A 26654-nucleotide genomic window follows, 5' to 3' on the forward strand; every position below is an offset into this window, starting at 1 on the left:
ATACGCGGTTTTCATTGGACGCTGAACACGTCCGTCATAGCCACGATGTTATCCCGCCTCCTGGCACGCCATTGGCTTCACGTCACAAGGCACGGGACGACAGCGATTGGATTAGCATGGAACGTGCGGCAATCTCATTGGGCCTCGCTCCTGTCAATGAAAATGGCGGGCGGCTGCCAAAGCGAAATTATGCGCAGGGAAGAAAGACAATTTTTAAATTTAGGGAGAGGTTTCGTTTTTGTTGCTGATCGTATTGTATAAATGTTAACTGTTCGAATGGTATTATTTTTCGCTCACAAGATATTCTGAGGGCGTCATGAGGCGCGCCTTCATCACACTTAATGGTGTTTACAAAATGGCGGCCGGGCGCAGGCGGGATCTCCGCCGCTCTCTAACTCCTCACCAGCTCCCTCTCTCCTCTCCCACTAATTTAGAACCTTTCCCCCTCCCGCTCTGCTGGAGGGTGGGTTTTTTTTTAAAGTCCCACCCCAGGTGAGGGGGAGGGAAGGGTGGTGCCATGTGAGCTGGGCACCAGTGCTTTTTAAGCCGCCTGGCCGGTGACTGCCCTACAGCTGTGTTCCCTCTCAGTCAGGCGGTGTTTACGGGATGGAGGCTGTGTGTCGGTTCTTGGCCGCTCTCCTGGCTCTGGGGACTCTGTGTGGGGCCGAGCCCGTCAAGTTTCGCGACTGTGGTGAGTGAAAAGAGCCTTTTTTGCAAAAAAAAAAATATATTTAAAATTGTTTTATATAATTATAATCCAGATATTCGAGCTAACCCTTCAGGACTATAAAAGAAAGCGTTTGAACTTTATTTGACAAGCTCAGGATGTCCTAAAGTGAAAAATGCTGTCACTGGAGCAAGGCTCCATCAGTTGGAATTTTTATAACGGATTTCATTCTAGGCGAACAGCAGAGGCACTTTTGGAGTGTATGTCTACAGGTCCCTGAAGGTAATGGGACTGGTCAAAAAGGCAGAGATGGGGCATTTTGCTTTTATTGGTTGCTTACTTGAACTCTTATTGATCTCTACATTGCAGGACGGATGTGATTGCCCTAGCAGATGATTGATGAAGATATTACTAGGAATGGATAATTTTAGCTACGTGGAAAGATTTGGACAGTCTGGATTTGTTTTCTTTGGAACAGAGGAAGCTGAGGGGAAATATTAATTGAGGCGTATAACATTGCGAAGGGCCTAGATAGAGAGAATAAAAAAGATGCATTTCTGTTAGCAGAGGTGTCAATAACGAGGGGACATAGATTTTAAGTAACTGGAAGGATTAGAAGGGATTTGAATATTTTTTTTCTCTCTGAGGATTGCCTGAAAGGGTGGTAGAGGCAGAAACCTTAAAAGAATTGCACAGATATGCATTCTTGATATCCTGTAATGTACAGGGTTACAGGATTAGGTGGAATTTGCCCCTGAAATTAATGTCAGTTTATGAAAGTGTGTATTTGTAAGTACTTGAGGTTTTTTTGAGAGAGAATATTAAAGGGAATTAAAATCAAACTTTTGACTTCCCATCATCCTGTATCAATAAAAATTGGAAAAGCAAACATGCTCTAGCTAAGTACTTGAACTCAGGTATTTTTAGTTTTCCGTAAGTGGATGAAAGACAGGAAATGGCTTTTTTCCCCCACCTTTTAAAAATCCACTTGTGTAACATCAGTGGATATTGCTTACAGGGCCAGACCATTCACTAAATTGTGAACACCAGCACAAAATTTGCAAGGCCTAGCGTTCAAGGTCCACCAGCTCTATTTTAAACCAGATAACTGGCAATTTTTTTTTTGTTAGGGTGCACCAAGTCCAATCTGCAAGAAATCTAAAGATTAAGTTAATTTTTTTTGAAGGGAAAATTGTACAAGCACTAAAGTGGAAGAAATTGGATTTAGTCTTACAATTATGCATATTTTCATCAACATTCCTGCCAATTCAGAGGGAAGATATACAGCTAAAGATTACTAACGTGGTCACTTTATTAAGAACCACAAACTGTTGAAACAGGAATGTCTAGCATTTGTACAAGTTGTTTGTGTGCATCTACTACTGTAAAGCATTCTAGTACCAGGAGTCAATAACATAAGCCCCAAAACAAAATAAGATTACTGACTCCACAGGTCCTACGGAAAGGCCAGGCAGGGGAAGAAAGAAAATAACATTTAAGTTCTTAACCTATTTTTAGGGGTTTGTTATGTTCATACATACAGTTAACATGCAGCCTACAAAGAAAGGAATCAGAACAAGTGCGTAGCAGTCACAAGACTGTAACACAAGAGCTAAAGCTCAAAACATAACGGGTTAGTAACAGAAGCATTTTAGCACAGCTATATTCAAAATTGTCTTAAACAAGGAATTTGCCATTTCTTTGACAGTATTCTTGTCATTTTCAAAAAGCTTGGATGAAAGTCAGTACTTTAGGGTCCTTGTCTAGAATGCCGACCTTTGCAACATTTTAAGGGGCTTCACATCGACATTGTCAGGAGCTGACTCGCGGAAGGAGAGGGTGGGTGATGCTGGTGCTTAGAGGAGATGATGCTCTAGCTGCTCCTAGAAATGCCCTATTTCAATAAATCAAAAGCATCTAGTTGCTAGTTTCTGTACTACATGTATTTTACAGGCCGCACCATAATCTGTATGTTGCCACACCAAGTTTCTTTATCTGTACAACTGTCTTAAGTCCTGTGACATTAACTGGCCTTTATATTACAGGATCTACAGCTGGAAAACTTCTTATAGTGGATATCACCCCCTGCCCCTCTCTTCCATGTATACTTCGCAAAGGACAATCCTATGCTGTGAATGTCACCTTTACCAGCAGTAAGTATTTTTTTAAATGCAAGACGGGAAAACTGGTTTTTGGTTTGTTTGGCAATTTTTGTTTTTTTTTTTCAAACAATACACTCGTGAAAGTAGTCTATACAAAGCTGAGTGTAGAAAGTTTAATGCTTTATATCTGCTGGCTTGACAAATAACAAACATTAAACAACAAGTTATGTTCATTTAATGTTGTAACCCTTTGTCCTTTGAAGTTTACTTTTATAATATTGTGATTTGAAAGGATTTCGAGTTGGAGATTCCCATGTGTATAGAGGGTTGCTCAATTATTTTGTAGCTTTGTATTATTATGGGGAAGATGGTGGTGTAAAGGTAATGTCACTGGACTAGTAATCCAGCGGCCCAGGCTAGTGCACTAGTGCTAGTGACTTCAAATCCTACCATGGCAGCTCAGTTAATAAATCTGGGGTTATAAAGTTCATTATTGTTGTAAAAAGCCATCTGGCTCACTAATGTCCTTTAGTGAAGGAAATCTGCCACCCTTGCCTGGTCTGGCCTACATGTGACTCCAGACTCTCAGCAATGTGATTGACTCTTAACTACCCACTGAAACGGCCTAGCAAGTCACTCAGTTCAAGGACAATTAGGGATGGGCAACTGGCCTTGCCAATGGCACTCGCATCCCATGAAAGGATAAAAAAATGAAAATCCTTCAAATGGTTTAATATATTGAAATTGTTTTCATTACTGAGGCACCTTGCGATGCCTTCCATACATTAAATGAGCAGTATAAAATGATAAATATTGGGTGCAAAAGAAATATAACTCTAAATGTATCAGGATGTATGAAGGAAAATATAACAAACACATAATCATACAAATCCAGTAGAGATGTGAGGGAAGCTACTGGAAAATGGGAACCTCAAAATTCAGAGACAGAACTGGAAAAACTGATGATCGGGGGAAAGTGGGAAAAAAGTCAGTATGAGAGGTTCTACAATTAAATTCAATAACATTAGTTTGAATGAACATCCTAGTCTGGCTCCAAAGGCCTAATCAGTAAATCCCAATAGATGGTGTATATTGAATATGGTAAGAAAGACTGTAGATGAAAGGGAAGGAGCTTTAATCTCCATCTAGTTGTCTTGGCCTGGGCAACCTTTTCTTTTTGCGGTCAATATAACATTCTTAAACAAAATGTTAGGATGTGCAAAAGAAGACCTGAATGATACTTTTTCTGCAGTCTCTGTTTTATGCTTGTTCTTGGGCTTCCAAGTGGCAGAGAGTAGGATTATAGGTGTGACCTGATGTTCTGTCCTTTGTCTATGATTCCTTTGAATGTGATGATCTAAGTCCTGAGTTAACGAGGTCTAACTGTTGCAACTTTTCTTTCTTTAGAAACATCAAGTCAAACAAGTATGGCTGAGGTTCATGGGATCCTGGGTGGAATTCCAATTCCTTTTAATATCCCTAATGCTGATGGCTGTAAATCTGGGATTCAGTGCCCCATTCGGAATAATCAGAACTACCACTATATCAATTCCTTACCAGTAAAAAGTGAATACCCATCAGTAAGTGTCATCATAACACAATACAATGTGTAATAACATGTTTTGTACTGAGGTATCCTATTTAGTCTACAGGTTACTTAATCCTGTTATCCATTCCATGCAGCTTGCATGAGTGTTTAAACAATTTCATGCCAGCTGGTTCCAAAGAGTCTGAGTGCAGGTTGGTGCGTCACTGCAGCCTATCTAGCGGGAATGTTTTTTTTTTTCTTTCATTCATGGAATGTAGGCTTCGTTGGCTGGGCCAGCACTTATTGCCCATCCCTAGTTCCCCTTGAGAAGATGGTGGTGAGCTGCCTTCTTGAACCACTGCAGTCCATGTGGTGTAGATACACCCACAGTGCTGTTAGGAAGGGAGTTCCAGGATTTTGACCCAGTAACAGTGAAGAAATGGCAATATATTTCCAAGTCAGGATAGTGAGTGACTTGTAGGGGAACTTCTTGGTAGTGGTGTTCCCATCTATCTGCTGCCCTTGTCCTTTATAATGGCATTCAGTGATGGTAATACCATTGAATGTCAAGGGGCGATGGTTAGATTCTCTCTTGTTGAAGATGGTCATTGCCTGGCACTTGTGTGGCGCGAATGTTACTTGCCACTTATCAGCCCAACCCTGGATATTGTGCAGGTCTTGCTGCATTTGGACGTGAACTGCTTCAGCATCTGAGGAGTCACAAATGGTGCTGAACATTGTGCAATCACCTGCAAACATCCCCACTTCTGACTTTATGATGGAAGGAAGGTCATTGAAGAAGCAGCTGAAGATGGTTGGGCCTAGGACACTACCCTGAGGAACTCCTGCAGTGACGTCCTGGAGCTGAGATTATTAATCCCCAACAACCACAGCCATCTTCCTTTGTGTTAGGTATGACTCCAACCAGTGGAGAGTTTTCCCCCTGCTTCCCATTGACTCCAGTTTTGCTAGGGCCTCACACATTCAAATGCGACCTTGATGTTAAGGGCAGTCGTCACTCTCGCCTCACCTCGGCAGTATCTGTGCCTTCCGCCGTTACTTGATATCACGTGGAGTGAATTGAATTGGATGGAAACTGGCATCTGTGATGCTGGGTCCTCTGGAGGAGGCTGAGATGGATCATTCCCTTGGCACTTCTGGCTGAAGATTGTAGCAAATGCTTGATCCTTATCTTTTGCACCGGCTCCCCCATCATTGAGGATGGGGATATTTGTGGAGTTTTCTCCTCCAGTGAGTTGTTTAATTGTCCACCACCATTCACGATTGAATGTAGCAGGACTGCAGAGCTTAGATCTGATCTGTTGGTTGTGGGATCGCTTACCTCTGTCTATCACTTGTTGCTTATGCTGTTTGGTGTGCAAGTAGCCCTGTGTTATAGCTTCACCTGGTTAACACCTCACTTTTAGGTATGCCTGGTTCTGCTCCTGGCATGCCCTCCTGCACTCTTCATTAAACCAGGATTGATCCCCTGGTTTGATGGTAATGGTAGAGTGGTGGACATGCCAGGCCATGAGGTTACAGATTGTGTTAGAGTACAGTTCTGCTGCTGCTGATGGCCCACAGCACCTCGCGGATGCCCAGGCTTGAGTTGCTAGATCTGTTCGAAATCTAACCTACTTAGCACGGTGGTAGTGCCACACATGATGGAGGGTATCCTCAATGTGACTTCAACTCCACAGCGACAGTATCGGTAGGAATGACCACTGCACAGCCATTGACAGATGCATCTGTGGCAGACAGGTTGGTGAGGGTGAGGTCAAGTATGATTTTCCCTCTTGTTGGTTCCTTCACCACCTGCTGCAAACCCAGTCTAGCAGCTATGTCCTTTAAGGCTCGGTCAGCAGTGCTACCAAGCCACTCTTGGTGATGGGCATTGAAATCCGGAGTACATTCTGCGCCCCTGCCACTCTTGGTGCTTCCTCCAGGTAGTGTTCAACATGGAGGAGCACTGATTCATATGCTGAGGTAGGGTGGTGCTTAACCTGCTGCGTTGAGACTTCATGGGGTCTGGAGTCAATGCTGAGGACTCACAGGGCAACTCCCTCCCGACTGTATACCACTGTGCCACCACCTCTGCTGGGTCTGTCCTGCTGGTGGGACAGGACGTACCCAATGATGGTGATGGTGTCTGGGACATTATCTGTAAGATATGATTCTGTGAGAATGACTATGTCAGGCTGTTACTTGAATAGTCTGTGATGCAGCCCTCCCAATTTTGGCACTAGCCCCCAGATGTTAGTGAGGAGGACTTTGCAGGGCCAACACGACTGAGTTTGCCATTGTCGTTTCCGGTGCCTAGATCGATGCTAGGTGGTCTGTCCGGTTTCATTCCTTTTTTGTTTTGAGACTTTGTAACGGTTTGACACAACTGAATGGCTTGCTAGGCCCATTTCAGAGGGCATTTAAGACTCAACCAATTTGCCAAGGGTCTGGAGTCGCATGTAGGCCAGACCAGGTAAGGATGGCAGATTTCCTTCCCTAAAGGACATTAGTGAAATGGATGGGTTTTTATGACGATTGACAGTGGTTTCATGGTCATCACTAATTGTCATGAAATGAATAGACTTTTCAGGTATTTATATCCTTTTGTGCACTACGGGTGCATTTAATATTTTCAGTTAACTGTAGAGTGTTTGATTCAGAAGCCTACTATCTAGTTGAACCAACAAAGCAGTGCTTTTGAGTATACCATCAACAACTGTTCTACTGACTCTTGACAACACTTCCATACTGGTGATTCACATTTGATTTGACAACACTTCCATACTGGTGATTCACATTTGATTTGCTATATCTTTCACGTGCACACTTGTTTGAGCTGGGATGCTACAACTAACTCCAGTCAGATTGTCCTTCCCTCCGACTATTGTGAAAGAGCTGTAATTTTGAGCTCATCAATACCTACAGGTGCAATAGAATATCAGAGAAGTTTCTGAATGTCCACTTTTTCTCTTTTATTTGCAGACTGTGTGTGTCTGACAAGGACAGTATTTTTTCCCAACCCTAATTGGCCTCGAAGGTGGTTGTTATCTGCCTTCTTGGATGGCTGCAGTCCATCTGGTGTAGGTACACTTTCAGTGCAATTAGCGAGGGAGTTCCAGGATTTTGATCCAGTGACAGTGAAGATACAGAATTCAGTGTTGATAATGCCATGGGATGTCCAAGGGAGATGTTTAGACTCTCTCTGTCTCTTGCTGGAGATGATCATTGCTTGGCTTTTGTGTGTTGGGAATGTTTCTTGCTACTTATGAGCCCAAGCCTGAATGTTTGCTGGTGCTACATGTGGTATGGACTGCCTCAGTATCTGAGGAGTTGTGAATGGTATTAAACACTGCAGTCATTTACTTTGATGAAATTTTATTGGTGGCGCTACCCTACACAACTTAACATTTCTTTAAGTATATTGGCTTGATTATTCTTTACCGTATGTTTCAAAATATTTTCAATTGAAGAACTTCCATGGAATGTGATATTGGCAGGGGAGGGATTACAGGCAGCCTTGACTTCTATACAAGGGTGTCCGGGCCCCTTCCTTTCTTAGGCTGGTCTTTAGCTTTCCCAGGAGCTTTGTAAGGATGTAATCTAGCACAATAGAAAACTCTGGGAATACTTCATCAAATGGAAAATTTCTTTCTTTGGGGGTAGACTTAAAAACTCTTTCACACATTATCTAAACTCCCTGGACAGTGTGGGGCACTTTGCTACCCACTGGCTGTCTCCTCTCCACTGATGCTCTTCATTTGAACTAGTGGTTCTTGTTCATGCATTTGCTAAATTAGTATTGGGAATGCTTGAATTTTCTGTCTTTCCAATTCACTGTCCAACAAGACCAACATTTTTTAAAAAAGGAGGGAATGAATTTTCCTTTTAAGCCCAAGTGGTCAGTTTAGATTCAGGAACCAGGGACTTGCAAACCAAAAAACTGGAACTTGCAGTTTAGACACCGTAGATCAAATATCATTATTGATGGACATTGGGCAAATGGTGACTTGAATAGCAGTGACAGTCTAATACAAATCACCACTTCATACAAATTAAACTGGCACTTTGAGAGCTGTGGTATTAAAATCTTGACTTTTTGTTTCCCTTTTTCCCAGGTTAAGGTGGTGGTTGAATGGGAACTGAAGGATGAAAATGGCAAAAACCTCTTCTGCTGGAGGATCCCTGTACAGATTGTCAACTAAACTAGATCACTGATTATCAGCTCCTGTAACAGTACCCAAAATGCATTCATCCACTGTGTAGCAGTTAGCAGTTTCGAGAAACTGAATATTCAAGAATTGTCAAACTTGAACAAAGACAGAAGTATTCATATTAGAATTTTTTGCACTTGTAAGTTTTTGAACATGGATTTTCAGACTGTGACCTGTCTTAGCCTTAACATGAGTGGATTAATAAAGATGTGAATTACAGTGTGTACATTGAGTGTTTTTTAAATCCAGAGTTATTTAAGAATTGAGATATCAGTAAGAATTTAAACCATTGTGATGTTTTTAAACTGAGGGGTGTACTTTTTTTAATGCCTACCAACCTGATCCTGTATCCTGTTGAACTGCCTTCTAATTATGGAACTGACTACTGAAGCGCATACTAGAGGAATTGCCCTCTGCTGCCTGGTCTGGATTCTTACCCACCTACCTCCCCACATTAATATTAGGAATATTTTGCTCCAGTGATTATAATATAATGGTGATAGTTCCTTCTTGAACTGTCATTTTTTTTTTTGCTTGGGTTTTATCCTTTTGCTTACCAAGTTTCTCCCTCACCTTCCTTTTTTTGCTTTGCCAACAACAAACAATTGTCCATCTTTTTGCCAGTTTGTCCTGTCTCCTCTGATGAAATAGGTGCAGACGTGTTCGTTTATCTCGCAATATTACCATCATTTGTATGGGCTTGCAAATGTGTCCGTTAAACCACTGTGATGATTAGCAACATGGCATGTGGTGAAAGTATCACTGACAATCCATATAGCTGAGCGCCTAGACAGCAGAAGTTGGGGGGAGGGGGTGGGGAAGGGGTTGCATTGCCAGTGAGAGTTTGACCAGACCTCTTGCCTTCATATGTCAATCAAGTGATTGGAGATAGCGGGGTCAGCAACGGGGGCAGGGTCAATGAGTGAAGGTAAAAGCAAAATGCTGCGGGTGCTGGAAATCCGAAATAAAAGCAGCATCTGTAGGGAGAGAGAAATGGAGTTAAATTTTCGAATCTGTATAACTTCTTCAGAGCTAAAGAGTAGAAAATGTGATGGATTTTATATTGTTTAAGAGTGGAGCACAATAGAAGGTCTGGGATAGGTGGGAGCTTGGGAGAGATTGGCAATGATGCCATGGGCACAAGACAAAGCAAGTGTTAATGGTAGTGTAAAGAATTAAGGTGCTCTTGCATAAAGGTAAGATAGCAGAATGTGTTAATAGCAGAACTATTTTGCTCCACCCTGCCTTAAACAGTATAAAATCCATCACATTTCTACTCTTTAGCTCTGAACAAGTTATATGGAATTTTTTTTGGAAAAATATACTTTATTCATAAAATATCTGAAAGAACATTACAAAATATTTCTAAACGACCATCACAAAAAGCGTAATCATACTCAACTTTTCCACATGGATCACGAGGTGCTTCAATATAATCAATGAACATTACAGCCATTTCAATATGGGCATTACAGGCAGTGCAATGGAATTCAAGTTATCTACATAGATCATGTTGCACTCTGAGGTGCTTCAATACAATTATGATAACTTTAGTATTCACTGCATATATGCCTGAGTCATACAGCCCGAGAGGTTTGTACAACTCCCAGCCCCTCGGTGCACTACGGCAGAAAGGTCTTAGGAAATGTACTGTTTCTCTCCGTGCATGCTGCTAGACGTGAGGTTTTTCCAGCATTTTCTGCGTTTATTTCAATGAGGGACGGAATAAGAGCGTGGACGGTGAAGGGGGGAGGGCGGGGTCTAGTGACGTATGGAGCCGATGATTGACGGGCTGTGCCAGTGACGCATGGAGTGATGGTTGAACGCGACCCGCCCCAGTGACGTAATGAGTTGACAGGGGGCGGGTCCCGGTGTGAGGTAGGTGGGTGGGGGAAGCTGATGATTGACAGGGGGCGGGTCCCGGTGTGAGGTAGGTGGGTGGGGGAAGCTGATGATTGACAGGGGGCGGGTCCCGGTGTGAGGTAGGTGGGTGGGGGAAGCTGATGATTGACAGGCAGGCTGACTGCGCTATTGCTGGTGATGGCGGCCTTCGCAATAGCTGACATGGGACTCGCTTTCCGCCCTGCCCGGGTTCGGCTGGGCGGGGTTTGGTCCCCTGGAGGCTGGGGGGGGAGTGAATCATGTGAAGGCCCAGCCTTTATAAATTTTCCGACCACAGCTTCCCTCTCAGTCAGGCGGTGTTTACACGATGGAGGCTGTGTGTGGGCTAATGGCCGCTCTCCTGGCTCTGGGGACTCTGTGTGGGGCCGAGCCCGTCAAGTTTCACGACTGTGGTGAGTGGGGGGGTAACGGCTTCAATTCCCTTTTTGATTTAAACTGAACTGTGGAATTAAGTCTTAATTAATTTCTTAAAAGTCTTCCCTTGTTTATTTTTGAAATTCACTAACCACATATAAAACTTTCTCCCAAAATCAGATTGTGTTTCTCAAGTTGCTGTGTGTCACCTTTTTAAAAACAAGGATATGTGATACAAGAGGCTCTGAGGTGTTTAGTTATGAACTAGTCAACTGGATTAATATGGCGTCTAAAGCACTAGTTCTGCTGAAGGGTCATGAGGGCTCCAAACGTTAACTGTGCTCTTCTCTGCCAATGCTGCCAGACCTGCTGAGTTTCTCCAGGTATTTCTGTTTTTGTCTAAAACACTAATCGGCCTCCCTTAACCTTTCTTGGAGACTGGCTTGAATATGCTCGTTTTATTGGGATGTGAGTGTGTGGTGTGATGGCATGACTAATGTTCATGTGAGCTGTTGTTGCATCAAGTGCCCATTCATTCATTCTTCGTGCTCTGAGAATTGAGTGTCTTCAGGCCGAATAATGTTTTTAAATAGTGTGTGGGTTCTGGAAAGGCTTGCAAAATGTTTCTGGGTGATAGTGCCAACGAAGTGCTTTTGCTCAGACTACTGAGCGCCAAAGCTTCTCAGCAGACCTGTGTGAATAAACAGCTGGGAACTTGATATTTGAAAATACAGAATCAAAGCAGGTGGACTGGGAAAATCGTGGATCCCAAGAAAAGGAATTTGTAGAATGTCTACGAGATGGTTTTTTGGAGCAGCTTGTGGTGGAACCCACTAGGGAACAGGCAATTCTAGATTTAGTGCTGTTGAAGAGTCATGCGGACTCGAAACGTCAACTGTGCTCCTCTCCACCGATGCTGCCAGACCTGCTGAGTTTTTCCAGGTATTTTTGTTTTTGTTCTAGATTTAGTGATGTGTAATGAGGCAAATTTGATAACGGAGCTTAAGGTGAAGGAACCCTTAGGAGGAAGTGACCATAATATGATAGAATTTACCCTGCAATTTGAGAGGAAAAAGCTGGAATCAGATGTAACGGTATTACAGTTGAATAAAGGCAACTACAGAGGCATGAGGGAGGAGCTGGCCAGAATTGACTGGGAGATGAGCCTAGCAGGAGAGACAGTGGAACAGCAATGGCAGGAGTTTCTGGGAGTAATTTGGGAGACACAGCAAAAATTCATCCCTAGGAAGAAGCAGCATGCTAAAGGGAGGACGAGGCAACCATGGCTGACAAGGGAAGTCAGGAACAGCATAAAAGCTAAAGAGAAAGCATACAATGCGGCGAAGAGCAATGGGAACCAGGGGATTGGGAAGCCTACAAAGACCAACAGAGGACAACTAAAAAAGAAATAAGGTGGGAGAAGATTAAATATGAGGGTAAACTAGCCAGTAATATAAAAGAAGATTGCAAGAGTTTTTTTAGATATATAAGGGGTAAGAGAGAGGCAAAAGTGGAGATTGGGCCGCTGGAAAATGACGCTGGAGAAGTAGTAGTGGAGAACCGAGAAATGGCGGAGGAACTGAATAGGTACTTTGCATCAGTCTTCACGGTGGAAGACACGAGTAACATCCCCAAAGTTCAAGAGAGTCGGGGGGGGCAGAGGTGAGTATGGTGGCCATTACCAAGGAGAAGGTGCTAGGAAAACTGAAAGGTCTGAAAGTTGAAAAAATCAGCTGGGCCAGATGGATTACTTTCTTTTTGGTCTTTTCAAGTTTGGTTCGTATGTTCCACAGAGTAAGGGTGCAAGATCTCCAAGTGCTAAAAAGGTGTGTGAAACAGAATTGCAAGTAAAACCAAAATCTTCTTATAGCCTTGTTCTAGTTTCCCTTCCTTGTTTCTCTCTCTCTTCCCACTTTTCTATGCAGAAAGCTTCCAGTCCATGACAACTACGCAGTAAAGTGTATTGTATGTCATATTTTCTTATGGGCATTATGATCCAGACTCTAATAAAAAAACATGCCATCTACCATGAGGTGAATTTGAGCCATGAAAGTGCATAGGTCTTTGCCTTTCTGTGCTGCCTACAGAATCTCCCGAATGTGACAAAAATAGGGAAAAAAATAAGGGCCCTCATCAGGCAAACTCCAGGAGTCTGCAATAATAATTAGTTACAGCTAGCCCTCCACCAACCTTCTATCACCCAAGGTCTCCTTGATTCTCAGGGACTTGTCCATCTCTCCTAAAGTGCAATGAATCCATACGTGGCCCACGTTTTGAAGGTGCTATTTACACCATTTCAAACCATGTGGCACTCAGCGACATTTCTGCAAAGTCTGCTGCCTGTGCCACTGATTGTGGAACCACCTCCTAAAATTATCTTCATCTTCTCCTTAACTATTTTCCCCTCCACCATTTTATGTAACCCCTTTTCACCTTGTTGACATTGATTGGGACCACCCAGTTTCTTGCCCATTCTACATTTTTATTGCTGTCCTCATGACTAGAGCTGCAGGAATTTGGGCCTTCCCTTATTTCCTGCTCTTTCTGCAGATCGGTGTTCTCCGATAGAAATCGCTGGCTGGTTTCAGGCATGGCTGCGGTAACATAGTTTTAGCCACATGCATTGAAACACTTTGCACAGTACAAGTACAAATGTTTCACATGTATATTTACTTATCAAAGATTTACCACAATTCAATGCTGAGCTTTGTATTCTTTCTCGTTGCAAAAACTTGAAATTCTGCCATGAATTTATCAGACGCCATGCAGCTTAGTGGAGCTGCTTAGTTTTTGTCCAGTAGCTGAGAGGTCATTTTACTTTCACATTGATTGTGAGAATGTTGACTCACTCCACCCAGAGTGCTGTTGAATGCTGCTTCCCTTTTGCTGTAAACTTCCCTATTAGAGCTGCTCATTATTGGCTAAGCTTGTTGGCCTGGAGGAGCTGTTTCAGCTGGTCTAGCTGACAGTTTCCTTCGCCAAGCAATGTTGCTGGTATTGAAGTCCAGCCTTTTCATCCATGATCCACAATGTCTCAGCAGGAACTGAGCAAAAATAGCACAAGATTTTTTTTTTAAAACTTACCCACTCTTCTTTTTGTCTTGCTATTTTATAACTAAACACACATTAAAGTGCACATGGCTGTACTGTGTGAATGAGCATTGAGATGGTGTCCAATACTCATTTTTTTAATTTATTTCTCCATATGGGTGTTGCTGGCAAGGATGGCCAGTTATTGTCCATCCTCTAAATGCCCTGATTGATGTGCTTGCTTCTTGGTAACGCTTGATTGGCTTGCTAGGCCACTTCAAACAGCAGTTAGGAGTCATCCACGTCGGCCTGAGATTGGATTTGTGCATAGGCTAGACCAGATAAGGACAGCAAGTGCCTTTCCCTAAAGGATGCTGGTGAATCATTTTGGGCTTTTATGACAATCCAATGGCTTCACGGTTACCATTATTGATACTCTCTTCAGGCACCATGCCATAAGAGGGTGTTGGTGACTATGGACCTCCATGTTAACCATGCACTAGAAATGTTGATCATCTTCGTTGGCGGTACATTCATCCAGTTTGCAAGGTTCTTTAAAAAGATTCTTTGTCTAACTCGATCTCTTACCATCAGTTTTTCCCATCAGCATCAGACTTTCTAAATCGTGATTTCTTATTACGTGTCCAAGAAATTCCAACTGTCTCTTCCTGGTCTTGGCCAGCAGAATTTGTTTAGCATCAGATTTTACCAGCACGTCTTCATTGGTAATGTGACTTGTCCAAGAGATCTTAATTATTCACCTCAAAAACCACAACTGTGCAGCCTCAATTCTTCCCTGCATTACTTCCATTGATCATTCAAAACTCACTTCCATATGTCAGAATTTGGTGTGATGTAGCATTCCAGGATTCTTAGTTTTGTTTTCATGGCTAATTTTGAGTTGATCATAATTTTTTCTTTTGAAATGCATCTTTTCCCATTCGAATCCTTCATCTTATTTCCACAGCTCATGAAAGAATTTTAAAAATCATGGTTGATTGTCTCTCTTTAAAAGTTAATCAGCATGATCCCTTACGGATTCTCCATATTATTCAGTGCCTACAAATTAATGATGTTGATTTGAATCACAGTAAAGTTGCAGAAGTATTATGCTTTGATCCAATAGCTGTACAGTTTGCTTAATCGTAAATGTAAGGAAATTATATCGCTATGCAATTTCTTGCTTTCCAAAAATAATATTTTTTCAGCATTATTACTGATGTTCGATGTCAAGCAGATGTTATGTTATTGAAGCTAGTGAATTTGTTTTACTCCCTCAGGCTAAAAACAACTTCTGTTTGACTGTTTGCAAGAGAATCTGGGATGAATGAATCAGCACTTTAATTCTTCCTCCCAGGCTGGTGTCGAAACCTTTGGGTGGCGTTGGGGATTTAGTGAGTGTCCAGTACAGCCCCTGGTGTAAGACCTCACTCCCTGGAGCTTACAGATTTATGATTCTTTTCATTTGAGATTAATGAAAAATTACACAAGTTCTGTCTATAAGTTTTATTTCATCTTTAAGATGACAAATTCAAAACTGCCACGGAATCTAAAATTGTTTATAAAACATTATTGATGTATTGCCTGAATTATAATGTTAAAAGATAACCATACATACAGCCACCAACAAATGATCAGCCTTTGTTGATCGTAGGTCTTCAAGTTGTTTGGCCAAATCACCACCACCTGACTGCAGCAATTGGGTTCCTTCAACAACCACTTTTTATACCTTTTGTCAATGGCAAACAGGATGTTACACTGACAGTACTCACTGTCCAGTAAAATTGTTCTGTAATATATATTATCCAATGAAGTATTGTTCTTTGTTTAAACCATGAAGTTAAATCTTGCCCTGATGTTGTCTATCCTCCAAGCCTCTAGAGCTTTCACAAAAGCCTTCTGTCATTAACCAAACAAACATTTGACATTATCTTTCCATGTCTCATCCTTGGCTGCTTTCCATAACTTTCTTGAAACATCTCGTCTTGATTTTGTAAATTAACTTCCGGAGCTTCCACGTTTGCATTTGCCTGTTACCAGTCACTTATGCTCAGAACTGTTGGCAGTGTTTATCCAGTCCAAATGAGCTCTCTTGTCAGATTATTGAAAGCACATCAAGGACCTGGTGGTGCAGCCTTCCATCTCGTTAGATGATGGTTTGTGCTGTGGTGGTCACCTCTGTGTTAAGCATCATCTGGTGCGGCTCATGAGCCCCACTAAGGATCTAAACACTTTTTTTTCATTTATGGGATGTGGGCTTCGCTGGCTAGGGCAGCATTTATTGCCCACCCCTAATTGCCCTTGAGAATGTGTTGGTGAACTGCTGCAGTCCATGTGGTGTAGGTACACCCGTGGTGCTGTTAGGGAGGGAATTCTGGGATTTTGACCTCGCGGCAGTGAAAGAATGGCGATATATTTCCAAGTCAGAATGGTAAGTGGCTTGGAGAGGATCATCCAGGTGGTGGTGTTCCCATGTATCTGCTGCCCTTGTCCTAGATGGTAACAGTCGTGTGTTCGGAAGGTGCTGCCTAAGGAGGCTTGGCGAGTTCCTGTAGTGCATCTTGTAGATGGTACACACTGCTGCTACTGTTCATCGGTGGTGGAGGGAGTGAATGTTTGTGGAATGGGTGCCAATCAAGCAAGCTGCTTCGTCCTGGATGGTGTCAAGCTTTTTGAGTGTTGTTGGAGCTGCACTCATCCAGGCAAGTGAAGGGTATTCCATCACACTCCTGACTTGTGCCTTGTAGATGGTGGACAGGCTTTGGGGAGTCAGGAGATGAGTTACTCGCTGTAGGATTCCTAGCCTCTGACTTGCTCTTGTAGCCACAGTATTTATATGGCTAGTCCAGTTCAGTTTCTGGTCAATGGTAACCCCCAGGATATTGATAGTGGGGGATTTAGCGACGGTATTGCCATTGAATGACAAGAGACGCTGGTTGGATTTTCTTCTGTTGGAGATGGTCATTGCCTGGCACTTGTATGGTGTGAATGTTACTTGCCACTTGTCAGTCCAAGCCTGGATATTTATTGTCCAGGCTTTGCTGCATTTGGACATGGACTGCTTTAGTATCTGAGAAGTAGCGAATGGTGCTGAACATTGTGCAATTATCAGTGACCATCCCCACTTCTGACCTTATGATGGAAGGAAGGTCATTGATGAAGCAGCTGAAGGTGGTTGGGCTGAGGACACTACCCTGAGGAACTCCTGCAGTGATGTCCTGCAACTGAGATGACTAACCTCCAACATCCATAACCGTCTTCCTTTGTGCTAGATATGACTCCAACCAGTGGACAGTTTTACCCCTCATTCCCATTGACTCCAGTTTTGCTAGGGCCACACACGTTCAAATGTGACCTTGATGTCAAGGGCAGTCACTCTCACCTCAACTCGACAGTATCCATGCCTTCTGTCGTTACTTGATATCACGTGGAGTGAATTGAATTGGATGGTAATGGTAGAGTGGGGGATATGCCAGGCCATGAGGTTAGATTGTGGTTGAGTACAATACTGCTGCTGATGGCCCACAGCATCTTGTAGGTGCCCAATCTTGAGTTGGTAAATCTGTTCGAAATCTATCCCATTTAGCATGGTGGTAGTGCCACACAACACGATGGAGGATATCCTCAATGCGAAGACGGGACTTCGTCTCCACAAGGACTGAGCGGTGGTCATTCCTACCGATCCTGTCGTGGACAGATGCATCTGTGGTAGGCAGGCTCGTGAGGGTAAGGTCAAGTATGTTTTTTCCCTCTTGTTGGTACCCTCACCACCTGCCACAGTCCCGGTCTAGCAGCTATGTCCTTTAGGACTCAGCCAGCTTAGTCTGTGATGGTACTACCGAGCCACTCTTGGTGATGGACATTGAAGTCCCCCACCCAGAGTACGTTCTGCACCACTTGCCATCCTCCAAGTGGTATTCAGCATGGAGGAATACTGATTCATCAGCTGGAGGAGGGGAGGGGAGGGGGAGGGGGAGGGGGTGGGGGTGGTGGTGGTATGTGGTAATCAGTGGGAGGTTTCCTTGCCCATATTTAACCTGATGCCATGAGACTCGATGTTGCAGGGCAACTCCCTCCTGACTCTCTACCACTTCTGCTGGGCCCCACCATCAGGATGATAAAATCTGGGGCATTATCTGTAAAGTATGATTCCGTGAGTATGACTATGTCAGGCTGTTGCTTGACTAGTCTGTGAGACAGCTCCCTCAATTTTGGGGCAAGTCCCCAAATGTTAGTAAGGACAATTTAGCAGGGTTGACAGGGCTGGGTTTGCCGATGTGGTTTCTGGTGCTTAGATCGATGCTGGATTCCTTTTGACTTCTGACCTATTGACTTTTTAGTGGTTTGATACAACTGAGTTTCAGAGTCAGCCACGTTATTGCAGACCTGGAGTCTCATGTCATGTCATGGAATGGAATGTCCTTCCCTAAAGGGCATTTAGTGATGGGTTTTTACAACAATCAATGGTTTCATGGTCACCATTAGTCTTTTAATTCCAGATTTTTATTGAATTCAAATTCCACCATTTGCCGTGGTGGGATTCGAACCCTGGCTCCCCAAAGCACACCCTGGGTCTCTGGGTTAGCAGTCCAATGACAATACCACTACCACTCCACCACCTCCCCTTAATTATCCTATCATTCCAGCAAGCATGATGACTTAACACAACTTTGAAATATCGTTATCTCTGTCAAGTGTTTCTTGTCGCAGTCCAACAGTTCTCATTTATCTGTGAAAAAGCAGCTTGCAGCTTTTAGCAGATTACCTGGAGAAGTCCCTTTTGGCTGTAGAAAGCATGCTAGTAAATTTGGTCAAGTTCCTCTGCAACTGGCTGCAGTAAACAGCACTTTGCGTCTCAGCTAAACTATCAATGCTCTGTTTCTCAACCACAGTTTCCAAAGTTATTACTACAGTGTAATGTTGAAACTGCCTGTGATGCAGCAGCAGGAGAGCCCAATGAAGAATCTTGTTGCTGTTCATTCTCAGAATAGGAAAACCTGTGGTGTAAGTGGGAAGTGGAGTATGAATTAAAACACGTAGCTCATTCTAAAGGTAGCCTTTGACTTTATGCACATAATGGAAAATTACATATTTTGGTTACAGCTGTATGCAGTTTATCCAATTACTGCATTGAGGTCTGGTTAATTTATTTGTGCAGCTAACAGAGATAAATGACATTAACTCTCCATTACTATTACAGGTTCTACAGCAACACAAATGATAGTGGATATCACCCCCTGCCCCTCTCTGCCATGTGTTCTTCACAAAGAACAAACATACAGTGTGAACGTCACCTTTACCAGCAGTAAGTGAGGTTATAATACAAATCCAGAAAGCGCAAAACTTTCCGTTGTCTACATGTGAATTGTTCAGTGGGGCCTAGCTTTTCCATGATTTTTTTTTAAAATCCCTTCTGTAACGTGTGAGACAACATTTTATACCTTTGTAACGGAACAGAGGAAACAGGGTTTAAACATTTATATCTACTCGTTTGGCAAATATCAAACAACAAATGAGACATGAAGAGTTTTAACAAATTTTTCTAATTTGTTGCAGGGCCAAATAAAGTTTGCTCAATTCATTGGATTTAACTCCATTTCTAGTTAGCTCCTTCAACTGGATAGCATGTCTCGTTTGATAACTTGTACTTCAATTCAACTAGAGATCTGCAAACACCAAAACAGACCAACAGAGATTAGGATTAGCCAAAAACAGACTGATATTGAGAAACAAGAGTCTGGAAGTACAAATTCTGTATTAGACAAAAAAAAGTTAGTAATATGATGATGAAAGATATATGGGTATTTGATATCCAGAAGTAAGGTGGCTAGAAGTGGGTTGATAAGATAATATGAATGGACATAGAACCATAGAACACTACAGCACAGAAAAACAGGCCATTCAGCCCTTCTAGTCTGTACCGAAATATTATTCCGCTAGTCCCATTGACCTGCACCCAGTCCATAACCCTCCAGACCTCTCCCATCCATGTATCTATCCAATTTATTCTTAAAACTTGAGTGAGCCCGCATTTACCACGTCAGATGGCAGCTCGTTCCACACTCCCACCACTCTCTGAGTGAAGAAGTTCCCCCTAATGTTTCCCCCAAACCTTTCCCCTTTCACCCTAAAGCCATGTCCTCTCGTGTTTATCTCTCCTAATCTAAGTGGAAAAAGCCTACTCGCATTTACTCTGTCTATACCCCTCATAATTTTGTAAACTTCTATCAAATCTCCCCTCATTCTTCTACGCTCCAAGGAATAAAGTCCTAACCTGTTTAATCTTTCCCTGTAACTCAACAACTGAAGACCCGGCAACATCCTAGTAAATCTTTCTGCACTCTTTCAATCTTACTTTTCTGGCCCATTTTTCCATTTGGTCCAGATCCCTCTGCAAGCTTTGAAAGCCTTCCTCACTGTCCACAACGCCTCCAATCTTAGTGTCATCAGCAAACTTGCTGATCCAATTTACCACATTATCATCCAGATCATTGATATAGACAACAAACAACAATGGTCCCAGCACAGATCCCTGAGGCACACCACTAGTCACAGGCCTCCAGTCTGAGAAGCAATCATCCACTACCACTCTCTGTCTTCTCCCACACAGCCAATTTCGAATCCAGTTTACAACCTCTCCATGGATACCCAAGTGTCTGAACCTTCTGAACTAACCTCCCATGTGGGACCTTGTCAAAGGCCTTACTAAAGTCCATGTAAACAACATCCACAGCCTTTCCTTCATCTTCTTTCTTGGTAACTTCCTCGAAAAACTCTACAAGGTTCGTTAAACACGACCTACCACGCACAAAGCCATGCTGACTATCCTTAATCAGCCCTTGGCTGTCCAAATAATTGTATATCCGATCTCTCAACACACCTTCCAATAATTTACCTACTACTGACGTCAGGCTCACTGGTCTGTAATTACCTGGTTTACTTTTGGAGCCTTTTTTTAAACAACGGAACAACATGAGCTACCCTCCAATCCTCCGGCACCTCACCTGTGGCTAAGAACATTTTAAATATTTCTGCCAGGGCCCCTGCAATTTCTACACTAGTCTCCCTCAAGGTCCGAGGGAATATCATGTCAGGCCCGGGGGATTTATCTACCTTTATTCGCTGTAAGGCAGCAAGCACCTCCTCCTCTTTAATCTCTATATGTTCCATGACACTACTGCTTGTTTCCCTTCCTTCCTTATACACTATGCCAGTTTCCTGAGTAAATACTGATGCAAAAAAACTGTTTAAGATCTCCCCCATCTCGTGAGGCTCCACACATAGACGACCACTCTGATCTTCAAGGGGACCAATTGTGTCCCTTACTATCCTTTTACTCTTAATATACTTGTAGAAACCCTTCGGGTTTACCTTCACATTATCTCCAAAGCAACCTCATGTCTTTTTGCCTTCCTGATTTCCTTCTTTAGTATTTTCTTACATTTTCTATACTCTACAAGTACCTCATTTACTCCTTGTTGCCTATACCTGCTATACACCTCTCTCTTCTTCTTAACCAGATCGCCAATATCCCTTGAAAACCAAGGTTCCCTATGCCTGTTAACTTTGCCTTTAATCCTGACAGGAACATGCAAACTCTGCACTCTCAAAATTTCGCCTTTGAATGCCTTCCACTTACTGAACACATCTTTGCCAGAAAACAATTTATCCCAATCCACTCTTCCTAGATCCTTTCTCATTTCCACAAAATTGGCCTTTCTCCAATTTAGAATCTCAACTCGAGGACCAGACCTATCCTTATCCATAATTAACTTAAAACTAATGACATTGTGGTCACTGGACCCAAAATGTTTGCCTACACATACTTCTGTCGCCTGACCTGTCTGGTTCCCTAATAGGAGATCAAGTATTGCATCCTCTCTCGTTGGTACCTCTACATATTGATTTAGAAAACTTTCCTGAACACATTTGACAAACTCCAAGCCATCCAGCCCTTTTACAGTATGGGAGTCCCAGTCAATATGTGGAAAGTTTAAAATCTCCTACTTTCTGTTTCTTACATCGGTCTGCTATCTCTCTACAGATTTGCTCCTCCAATTCTCTCTGACTATTGGGTGGTCTATAATACAACCCTATTAGTGTGGTCACACCTTTCTCTTTCCTCAGCTCCATCCATATGGCCTCTGTAGACGAGCCCTCCGGGCTGTCCTGTCTACGCACAGCTGTGATATTTTCCCTGACTTGTAATGCCACTCCTCCCCCTTTCATCCCTCCCCCTCTATCACGTCTGAAACAACGGGAGCCCTGAACATTGAGCTGCCAGTCCTGCCCCTCCTGCAACCAAGTCTCACTAATAGCAATAATGTCGTAATCCCACGTGCCAATCCACGCCCTAAGCTCATCTGCCTTTCCGACAATACTCCTTGCATTGAAATAGATGCACCTGAGAATATTTCTATCACATACAAACCTTTGATTTCTGTCTATACATGCATTCCTCACTTGACCTTTATCCTCCTCCACCTCACTATCTGCTCTAACACTCTGGTTCTCCTCCCCCTACAAATCTAGACATAAGTAAACAAAAGAAGATGCAGAAATCCTGTGGGGAATGTGTGAGGAAAGAATGTAGCAATCTCAAATGTTAAAATATCAAAGCAAAGGGAGAGCTAGACTTTGAGAAAACCTCTTGTAGTTCCATGTGAAAAAGCTGCTAGGGTTTGAGGTGGTGGCTATCCTAGATAATACAGAGCACGATAACACAGCTGAGGAATTAAAGAAAGACCTTGTCAGCATTGCCAAGTGGCAGCATTAGAGGGTGGAACTTAATTTGGGGAAGTTCAAGGTCTTACACCTTGGGAGTGGGGGTGGTAATGTAGGGCTTTCTGAATGGGGATATAAAAATAGGTTAACAAATATTTGGAAATGATTAAACTTAACCAACATTGCAATCATTGCAGCATAGATGTTAGCAAAGTGAAATATGCTGTGTGATATTGCTGAATCAGAGTACAGTCTGCAGCTGTAGGTCACTCTTGTCTGGCCCCATTTTGATGAATGTCTTCAGTTCTGTTCGCAGAGGCCTAAAGGAAATATCTAGCTCTGCAGTGCAAAGAAGAGCCAGAAAGCTGTTCTCCTAGTACTTGAGGGCTGGGCTATGGGGGGAAAATTAGAACAACTTTGACTCTTCAATCTTGAAAGGAAGCAGACATAATGGGGTATTTTATGAAAGTTGATCCTGAGTAAGGGGACTTGGCTATGAACTAGTGAAAGGTAAGTTCAAGACTGTAGTCATAAACATTTCATGGATTCCAGATATTCAATTGTTCATTCAAGAAGCAATTAAGTGCAGCAATGGGAGAAACTGTTTGTATGGATGGATTGGCAAGATAAACTGTCCTTGTTTGTTGTGACATCAACTGTCCTGATTCTTTAGCTGCTGACCAAGCCTTGTCTTTCCAGCATTTGTTTATAAAACTTCAGATTTTGTGGTCTTGGAAATGGGGCCAAACCAGGGGTGCACCAACTGCAGTTGTTTATTTTCATGAACTGATAGTTTTTTAATATTTATATTTGGTGGGTTACTGTTTCCTTTGAGTATAGTGCAGTTTAGATCGCTGTCATCAGAGGGATGGGATGGAGAATTGCATTAACACCCTTTTGTCTTGTACTTTTTAAATCTCTCAAACGGAGTTTAAATCCAGCTCTGGCTGATGGGAGTCTCCCCTTGCTGTGCTGTTGTCAACTAAAATGAGTTTCAGGCGGTCACAACTCCTGTTTAAAGTCAAAGGTTAGAAAGATCCACACAGTAGGGGGAACGAGTTCTCTGAAAGCAAGGAGTCGGATACATTTGTTCAAGTAAAATAGAGCATCTAATTAAGGTACAGCTGACCCAAGTGTGAAGTGTTTCTAAAAAAAACCTTTTTTTTTTTACATTGCTTCTAACTGTTCAAATGCCAGCTGAAATATATCCAAGCACAAAAAACACAAGAGCAGACTTGAGTCCGTCTCTTGTGCGTCTCCCTCACTCCACGTGGCGAAGGATGGAATTGCATGTATGATCCTGTACTCTGCTGGTTGGCTGTAACTGTGTGGTTGTAATTTGTCTTTCAGCAACCTCAAGTCGGACAAGTGAGGCTGTGGTTCACGGTGTACTAGCTGGAATTCCAGTTCCTTTTCATATTCCTAATTCTGATGGTTGTAAATCTGGGATTCAGTGCCCCATCCAGAAGATGCAGAAGTACAGCTACATCAATTCATTACCAATAAAGGGTGAATACCCATCAGTAAGTGTCTTTATGAAATGTTAGGATGCCCAATAACATCCCATGTATCTATTTCCTCGTTTAAGATGTTTAAACCTAACTGACCAAGAATTTGCTCCTCTGACCTAATATCTCATTGTGACTCGGTGTCATTACTTTGTTTTCTAATGCTCCTGTGGAGCACCTTGGGACATTCTATTATGTAACAGGAATGTACCTATTTATATAAATATAAGCTGTTGATCTGAGTTAGGGTGTTGGCAGTAGAGTTTTGAATGGCCTCAAGTTTATAGAGGATAGAATGTGGGAGACCAGCCAGGAGTGCATTGGAATAATTATGTCTGAAGGTAACTAAAGCTTGGTTAAGAGTTTCAGCATCAGATGAGGCAAAGTTGGAGTTGACAATGTTACAGAGATGGAAATGATAATGATGAGGATATGTGGTCGGAAGCTCCTCTCTGGGAACACCAAGCTTATGAATAGCTTGGTTCATCCTCGAATGTTGCTAGGGAGTGAAATGGAGAATTGTTGGCTAGGGAATCAAATTTGTGGCAGGAAACAAAGACAATAGCTTTGAACCCCTCAATTTTCAATTGGAGGGTATTTCTGCTCACCCAGAACTGGATGTTAAGACAAGCTGATGATTTAAGAGAGGGTATAAGAGTCAGGCGAGGTATTGATTTCAGGAAAGATGGGTATGGATTGGGAGCCAACAATGTTACAGGGCTTTGGAGAAGAAAGGAGGTTGAAGATGGGGTGGTTGTTTGCAAGGGTAGAAGGATCAAGCAAGGATTGTTTGTTTTGAGAAATGGGGTACTGAGAGATATGAGAGATGGGGAAGAGGGTGATTAACTGTATCTGCTATCATGGGAGCAAGCAAAGAAGGGAAGCTGGATGGTCAGTAGGAATAGGGTTAAGGGAGCGGCAAAGATGAGCTAGAGATATAAGGGGAGGTAGGAGAGAAACTAGAGAAATCAGTTCAGGTCTAGTGCAGGGGGTAAAATCAGACCTTTGGCTCATCAGGCTTGGAGAAAAAAAGGAAGTGGCAGAGGCATCTGATCAAATAGTCTTGATAACAAAGAAGTCCTCATCATGTTGGAGGTGACAGTGGAGGAGACTTGGAGAGTGGCCAAAGATAAGTCATCAAGGGTTATCTTTGCAATGCAGGATGGAAATAGTAAGCAGTTTGGCAGAGCAGGACAGGTTAGTGCTTTATCTAGTCCAGCCAGATCTGGCAGTGAATGGCTAAGTCAGTTGTCCATGCCTTGGACTTGAGGTAATGGAGAAGAGGGCTGTATCAGGGGAATGGCCAGGGTGAGAGTGATAAAAGCAAAATACTGTGGATGCTGGAAATCTGAAACAAAAACAGAAAATGCTGGAAGAACTCAGCAGGTCTGGCAGCATCTGTGGAGAGAGCAACAGAGTTATGACCCTTGAGCTTTACCCTTGACTATGAGCTCTGAAGAAGGGTCATATGGACTCAAAACGTTAACTCTGTTTCTCGCTCCACAGATGCTGCCAGACCTGCAGGGTGAGTGTATGTATTGGCTTTGCGCATGAAAAATGGAGATGAGGGTATAGTTGAGCAGGTTGATAGCTGCAGAAATGCCAAGAGTGAAATGGATGGCCAAAGGTTTGACAGTTTGGGTTTTGAAAGTGCAGCTGTAAATGAAGTGAGTTTTCTTGGGCTGACAAAGATAGAAATTGGTAGAGGGAAGTGAGATGTGGATGGTGAGCAATACGAGTGATAGTTTGTGGTTGACATGTGAGTAGTGAGGCCATATGTTGGGAAGGAATATACAAGGAATAGTTTTAAATGCATCAAGCCAATTTGTACATGGGTAAGAGGTAATTTCTGTTTCTATGAATATATTGGAGTATTAAGGTTGGTACCTGAGAATGAAATGATTAGCATGTTTAAGTGAATTAATTAGTTTTTGCAATGGATGTGGCAAGTTCTTGGACTTGTTCTTTTAATCCTCTTTGCACCTTTCTTCTCCCCCATCACCCTTACCAGGTTGAGTTGGAGGTTAAATGGGAGCTGCAGGATGACAGTAAGACTGATATCTTCTGCTGGGTGATCCCAGTCAAGATTTCCAGCTGAACCAGATCACCGATTACTAACTCCACCAATAGTTGGTTATTGTATTTGGATACTGAGGACAGCTGCGCAATGGGAAATTAAACACAACTTTTTTGAAGTGGAGATCTTTTCATATTTTTTCAAATTCTTGTACTTGTAACTTTGGGACAATTTCTAGATTAAAATTGTGACCTGTCCTTGGCTTTAATACTAAAATTGGTTTTGTAAATTAACCTCATTGTGTCAATAAAGAGATTAACTACAAGTTGTATGTTGTGTTTTTGTTTTAAGCCCAGGGAGCATTTCCATAGTAGTTAAATTATGATGGTGTCCTGATTTGTAAACTGAGGGAATGAACTAATTAAATGTCTCCCAATTCTGAACCTCTTTCCAGTTGTTGAGATGCCATTCAAATTCTGCCATGTCCATCACAGCCTCCCTCCATGTGTCCCTTGAAATGCGATTGTGTTTCTAACTACACTAAGACTCTGATTTTCTTGGCAAAGACTGGTTGTTTCAGTTCTGGCTGATGCTTTGACTGCCCAGTG

General features: G+C 42.6%; 2 protein-coding genes across 2 annotated transcripts; both read left to right on the forward strand.

The window, feature by feature from the left end:
• Positions 1–95: 95 nt before the first annotated feature.
• Positions 96–8735, forward strand: LOC144692946 (NPC intracellular cholesterol transporter 2-like). The gene is made up of 4 exons (XM_078562121.1): positions 96–691; positions 2713–2820; positions 4177–4349; positions 8416–8735. The coding sequence occupies exons 1-4, from the start codon at positions 607–609 to the stop codon at positions 8500–8502; spliced, it is 453 nt and encodes a 150-aa protein (XP_078418247.1). The 5' UTR covers positions 96–606; the 3' UTR covers positions 8503–8735.
• Positions 8736–10443: 1708 nt separating this feature from the next.
• Positions 10444–26371, forward strand: LOC144692947 (NPC intracellular cholesterol transporter 2-like). The gene is made up of 4 exons (XM_078562122.1): positions 10444–10805; positions 18998–19102; positions 23872–24044; positions 26041–26371. Exons 1-4 carry the CDS (start codon positions 10721–10723, stop codon positions 26125–26127), a joined length of 450 nt encoding a protein of 149 aa, XP_078418248.1. The 5' UTR covers positions 10444–10720; the 3' UTR covers positions 26128–26371.
• Positions 26372–26654: the final 283 nt, after the last annotated feature.

Source organism: Cetorhinus maximus, chromosome 18 (genome assembly GCF_964194155.1).
Source record: "Cetorhinus maximus chromosome 18, sCetMax3.hap1.1, whole genome shotgun sequence".
In the NCBI taxonomy this organism is placed as follows: Eukaryota; Metazoa; Chordata; class Chondrichthyes; order Lamniformes; family Cetorhinidae; genus Cetorhinus; species Cetorhinus maximus.